The following is a 6000-nucleotide window of genomic DNA, read 5'->3' as shown; positions in this document are numbered from 1 at the left end:
TATGTAAAATACCAGAGAATCTAGATCAGGAGTTCTCAATAGGTAGGCCTGGTGGGAGGAATACCTTCCTAGGGCATCTTATTAGAATCATCTGGGTAGTTTTCCCAATGAAACACGCCTACATCTCATCCTGGGATTTCCATCTGGGCTGCTCCCAGAAAAGCATGCAGTACATTCTTCTTACCCAGACAATGTGTTCTCTCTTTCACATACAAAAGTTGGAAAAAAGTTGAGGCCTGGTCTAGTGAGTTGCAGTATGGAAAGAGGGCTCTGAAACAACGCACTGGGGGGTAAATGGCAAATTGTGCACCTGATGGATGATGATAACCAGAATATTAAATCATTTTATACACGTCATATATATTCAAAAGCTTGGATCACTGAATTTTCTAATGTTGGCCAAAGATAGAAGGACAAAGGTCAACATTATTATTTTTACAAATCTCAATTCTAATATAAAATTTATGGGTCAAGTATTGTTGAGAGTTCCTACCAAATGGCTTCCTGTTGCCAAGGAAAATGTAAAGACCTTTTGCCTGAGTTACATGGAAAAATGCCTCCCAAGGTTAAGTATTACCTTACTACACATGATATCCCAATCTGGACAGGTGACTCAATACAGACCTGTATCCAGCCAGACTAAGACGATTATTGGTTGCCTAAGGTATTTCACCCTGAGCTTTAGAAATGTGGGAGTAGATGAGATAGAGTAGAAGATTCCAGGGAAGTTGAAGCTGACAGCAAAAGGGAGCAAGGATTGTTAATTAACAGTCCTTAACAAAGTTTTCTCCTGATTGTAATGATTTCTACGTAACACGCAAAGAATGTAAAGAATTAGTAAATTACGTGGAAGAATGGCTCTCATATACTTTGTCAATCTTAAATGTGTTGAAAATAATTCCTTCTCCCTGCTTTATTGCTGAAACTGATTTTAGGCTTCAGTTCAGCCTTTTACTGAATTATAAATTAGCTTCTTAGGGCATAAACGTGAGATAAAGGGCTCAGCGAATGCTCTCCCACAGATGCCCCAGTATCTCATCAGAGTTACAGTGGCATTTCTGTTTTTTACATACTCCTACTATACAGCTGTAGTAAGACTTAAAAAGGATTTAAAAGTAATCCCACCTTTTCAAATTAACCTTCAGAAAATCCAGATAAGTACTAAAAATTGGGGCTATGTTAAAAAAAAAAAAAAAAGCCACAACGTGAGAAAGACATTTTGAAGGTACTCAAACCTTTAAAATATAAAAAAAAAAACTAAACAAAAATAAATAAAGTTGAGAGCCTGTCAAGGTGGTATCTTATTAAGTTCGAATCACAGGGAATTTACACGGGCACAAGGATCCAAAATGTTGGCGTCAGGCACAGAAACGTTATTTAGCAAGTAAAACGATCCCCAGAAGATGGAGGCGCGGGCGGAGAGGGACTTTTGCTAAACTGTCGTGGAAATGATTTCCCAAAAGCGTTACAGATCAGAGGTAACCGTTAGGCCAGCGGCGTCCACATCAGCACGCCCCCCACTCCGCCCAGAGGCCGCGGAACTCCTCGGGTCGCGTCGCCTCCGCGCCCCCAGGGCCGCGCGTCCCCATCTCCGCACCTTGCAGCCGGCACACGCCGTGGGCGCTCGCTCAGCTTTGAGGCGTCCGGGCCCCCTAACCACAGCCACAATCCTGCCTCCCGAGCCAGTTCCCCGATCTGCAACTCAGAGAGTCAACACAACCGATCCTTGTGAAGTTGCGGTGGGAATTATGCCACTGCTGACTACCCGAAAGTCGGCCAGGCTGTGGAGACTGAAAGAGCTCGCCTTGGGTTAGCGCGCTCACTTCAGAAGAACCTCCACTCGTAGGACATGTTCAGTGCGGCGAACGGCGCTGGCCGAGGTGGGGCGGTGGCCCAGGCGAGGAGACAGAACAGGGGAGTCAGTAGTCAAAAACAGGGCTAGGGCCCTCGGAAAACGTGAAATGACCCCCGTTAGTACTCTCACGTGGACCTCGCAAGATACTCGCCGCGCTCGGCGCACCTAGCGATCCGGCCACCGCCCCACCGTCCCACCAACGTCCTACCCTAAGCTAGCAAAGACCAGATATTAGGACCGCGCGGAAGCCGCCGAGAGAGAGGGGCGGTCGCGTAGCAGTCGGGCGTGGCTTCTCGAAGAGGCAGCCCTTGGGGGCGGGGAGAACTACGCAACCGTCAACTCTGGCCTCTGATTGGCTGAGGTGCCTGCGCGGAGTCCGCAAGCGTCTCCGCCCAGCCCGGCCGCTCCTCCTCCTCTCCCAGCCGCTGGGTCCACACCGGCTCGCGAGGGAACCGCTCAGGCGCCGCCGCCCCAGCCCAGTGCGGACGACGGGAGAGAGGGAGGAGGAAGGAGAACACACTCGCTTGCTTGCTCCCACCCGCACTCGGGCTCCTAGAGCCGGCGCGGAGCCCAGGGGGAGGAGCCGCCGCGGGCACGCCCCGCCTCCGGCCCGGGAAGACGACGCCAGCGACCCCGCCGGCCGGCCACCGCCCCCCTCGCCGGCCGAGACCCGCCCCCGGCCCCGGCCCCGGCCCTCCCCCGGCGGCATGGAGGGGCCCAGCTCTTGACGGCAGCGCCGCCGCCTCGGCTCCCGCCCCCCCCTGCCGGCCCCGCCCGCCTGCCCGCCCCCGCTCGCATGTCCGCGCCGCCTTAGCCGAGGATGCTGAGGATGAAGCTGCCGCTGAAGCCGACGCACCCCGTGGAGCCGCCGCCCGAGGCGGAGGAGCCCGAGGCAGACGCACGGCCGGGCGCTAAGGCGCCGCCGCGCCGCCGCCGGGACTGCCGCCCCCCGCCGCCGCCTCCCGCGGGCCCGCCGCGGGGCCCCCCGCCGCCGCCGCCGCCGCCGCCGCCGCCGCCGCCCCGGGGGCTCGGGCCGCCTGTTGCTGGCGGAGCAGCGGCGGGGGCGGGCATGCCGGGCGGCGGCGGCGGGCCCGCGGCGGCGCTGCGCGAGCAGGAGCGGGTGTACGAGTGGTTTGGGCTGGTGCTGGGCTCGGCGCAGCGCTTGGAGTTCATGTGCGGGCTGCTGGACCTGTGTAACCCGCTGGAGCTGCGCTTCCTCGGCTCGTGCCTGGAGGACCTGGCGCGCAAGGACTACCATTACCTGCGCGACTCGGAGGCTAAGGCCAACGGCCTCTCGGACCCCGGGCCGCTGGCCGACTTCCGAGAGCCCGCCGTGCGCTCGCGCCTCATCGTCTACCTGGCGCTGCTGGGCTCGGAGAACCGTGAGGCCGCCGGTCGCCTGCACCGCCTCCTGCCCCAGGTGGACTCGGTGCTCAAGAGTCTGCGCGCGGTTCGGGGCGAGGGTTCGCGGGGCGGCGCGGAGGACGAGCCCGGCGAGCGCGGGGAGGACGGCGAAGGCGAGGAGGACGCAGAGAAGGACGGTTCCGGCCCGGAAGGCAGCGGCGCCGAGCCCCGGCCCGGCGGCGGGCTGGGCTTCAGGGCCCAGGAGGAACTGCTGCTGCTTTTCACCATGGCTTCGCTGCACCCGGCGTTCTCCTTCCACCAGCGGGTCACCCTGAGGGAGCACCTGGAGAGGCTCCGCACCGCGCTCCGCGGGGGGCCCGAGGACGCAGAGGTGGAGGTGGAGCCGTGCAACTTTGCCGGCCCCCGGGCCCAGGTAAGGCGCGCGAGCCTCCGGGCACCCGCGTTGCGGTCACCGCCCCGGCGGCCTCCCCGGCCTGGCTTTCGGATACGTCTTGGCCGAGCTTCAACCCGGCGCAGGTGGCTCGGAATACCCACCCCACGGCTCCCAGCCCGTAACACTAACTAATCTTCGTTCTGCTGGGCGGTTCAGTTCCACTCTCCCACCCTTCCCCCCCCTCCCCCCCCCCCCCATGCACACTCAGGCACCCGCCATAACAGAATGCTCTAGAAGTCTCTTCCGTGCCGGAGTTGCCACGGAAAACATGGAGCTTTCAGCCCGGTCCCCCTCTCCGAGGCAAGGTCTCGGGACGTTTTTGACTTGGAGCATCTCTCGCCCCAGGTGCTGGGAAAGGCGAAGCGCAAAGGAGACTGTTAGCTGCAGTCTGGCCCCGGGCAGCGCCTTCTCTTTCTCGCCATCTGGCGCTCTGGTTACAGTTTAAAGCTCTGCCTTATCCCCTCGCAGAGGTGTTCCAAAGGTGCGCTCCCGGCGTGCTGCCCGTGTCTTCAGCACAAAGGGGCTCTTTTCGCTCCGGCAATGCTGAGTTTAAAGGGGTCGTAGGGTCTTTTGGCTCCTGATTCTAACTTGATGTTCCCAGAAAAAACCCTGAGGTGGAGAGCAGCGAATCGACTCAAACTGGATGGGTATTAGCGCAGGTTGTCTGGGTAAAAACAAACAAACAAACAAACCACCACAACAACAAAAACTGTCTTAGAGCTGGCTGCTCACGCCCTTTACCTCTGGCATAATTTATTTTCTATCAGGCTTCAGTCTTGCCTACATATTTGAAGCAGGGGTATTTGTCGGGCCTTTAATGTAGGCATAAATGTTGTTTTCTAAAAGTTGTTAAACACCAAAATGTAGTCGACAAGAACCCAGATGAATCACTTGTCTCAAACATAAACGAAGATGAAATTATGTAGAGCTGTAAAAGCATCTAATAATAATCTAGGCCCAATATGAAACCCTTGATCCTAACAACGTAATGGAGGGGAGGAGAGTAGGCTTCAGAGTAAAAACTGTGTGCAATAGAGTAAAAACTATGTACAATAACTTTATTTTCGTGGCGCACAGTTATTTAAAAGGTAGTAATTTGGTTGCCATCCTTTTCAACTTGGATGATCTACTGGAAAAGGGGATTTTTTCCTTTCCCTTCTTGAAAGTTAATTCAATTTATGTGTCTTATGTACCTTTCAGTACTCTGGAACTAAAACCGGACTTTGTAATTTTTCTAAGGGCTGTGTGGACTCCATATCCATCGAATGGAGGAATTCAGGAGCTAGAAGGGATTTGGCAATAATCTAGGCTGAGCCCCTCCTTTTTAAAATGAGGCTTCTATGAAGTGACTCACATTGTAGGATGTATTTTATCCAACTCCAATGTAGTAATGCTACTACTCTATTTTCTTGGTGAACTTGAAATTTGGTCATGTAGTGTGTATTTACTAGTAATATGCAACTGTGTACACTGTTGATAAAAGTCCTTTTCCACTCCTAGCCTACTCACTAAAATAATTCCAAAAAGTCGTATAAGTCACTGTTAAATTTGGAGAAGAAAGCCTGAAATCAGAAGCAATACTTATGTCTTATTTTTTAAAATTTCTTATATATCGCCGAGATAATCTTAGATCGTAGATATAGTAAAAATGCCTCACAGTGGAACAGTTATATCATTCCATTCATATCATTCCCGCAAGGATAACCGATTTCTGATTTTAACTGCCAGGAGTCTGTTTTTCCTTTAAATTTTGCTTGTAATGAGAGGGTCTGAAGGCGACTAGAGAAGGGGAGAGATACGTGCAACCTAGAATAATGAGATTTTTATCTTGACTGCAGTGTGTGGCCTTTTCTGGCATCCAGTGAGTGCTGGGAGGAGTGGGCAAAGTGAGGTCGGGCACTCTGCCATTAATTTCAGGACATTATTTCTCAGGCAGTGCCCTGTGCTAGGGCCATCAGTTGAAATGAGTGAAGAAATCATAGGGGATACACGTACTACAGGTGACGCTGAAGGCTATTTTTAGACATCGGTGGCGTGATGAACTTTTTTCTCGGTTAGCATAGGGTTACCGTAGCAAATCATTCACGTCTCATTAAATTGTTCTGAGCCCGCACTTTCCTCTTGTTAGCGTGGACTCCGTGGCCCTCATCTGTGGCTTGTTCTGGCCCTGAAGACATTTCCGCGGATTTTGTTGCTCCCAAGCTGTCGCTCTAAAGGCGGTTGATGGGGGTGGGTAGATTTGCATTTTCATTCGCTGCAGTCCAGACCAGCTGGTCCTCGGCCTTCCGCCGGCTGTGCGCGGCCGGCGGGAGAGGGCCCACCTCGGAGTCTGCAGCGAGGCGCCCGA

General features: G+C 54.2%; 1 protein-coding gene across 5 annotated transcripts in view; it reads left to right on the top strand.

The window, feature by feature from the left end:
* Nucleotides 1–2149: 2149 nt before the first annotated feature.
* The window catches only part of ZCCHC2 (zinc finger CCHC-type containing 2), a 65740-nt gene continuing 61889 nt past the window's right edge, over nt 2150–6000 (top strand). For 2 of the 5 annotated variants that reach the window (XR_009250860.1, XM_058691882.1), the window contains exon 1: nt 2159–3632. Coding sequence is in view for 4 of the 5 variants with exons in the window: in XM_058691882.1 (XP_058547865.1) it covers nt 2676–3632 (957 nt within the window). In the remaining variant the exon portion in view is untranslated. Of the gene's footprint in view, nt 3633–6000 lie in introns of all 5 variants that reach the window. The other 3 variants (XM_058691884.1, XM_058691885.1, XM_058691883.1) reach the window with 3 other exon arrangements.

The sequence above is a fragment of the Neofelis nebulosa genome, chromosome 11 (genome assembly GCF_028018385.1).
Source record: "Neofelis nebulosa isolate mNeoNeb1 chromosome 11, mNeoNeb1.pri, whole genome shotgun sequence".
Taxonomy (NCBI): Eukaryota; Metazoa; Chordata; class Mammalia; order Carnivora; family Felidae; genus Neofelis; species Neofelis nebulosa.
This window is presented reverse-complemented; position numbering and strand designations above follow the sequence as displayed.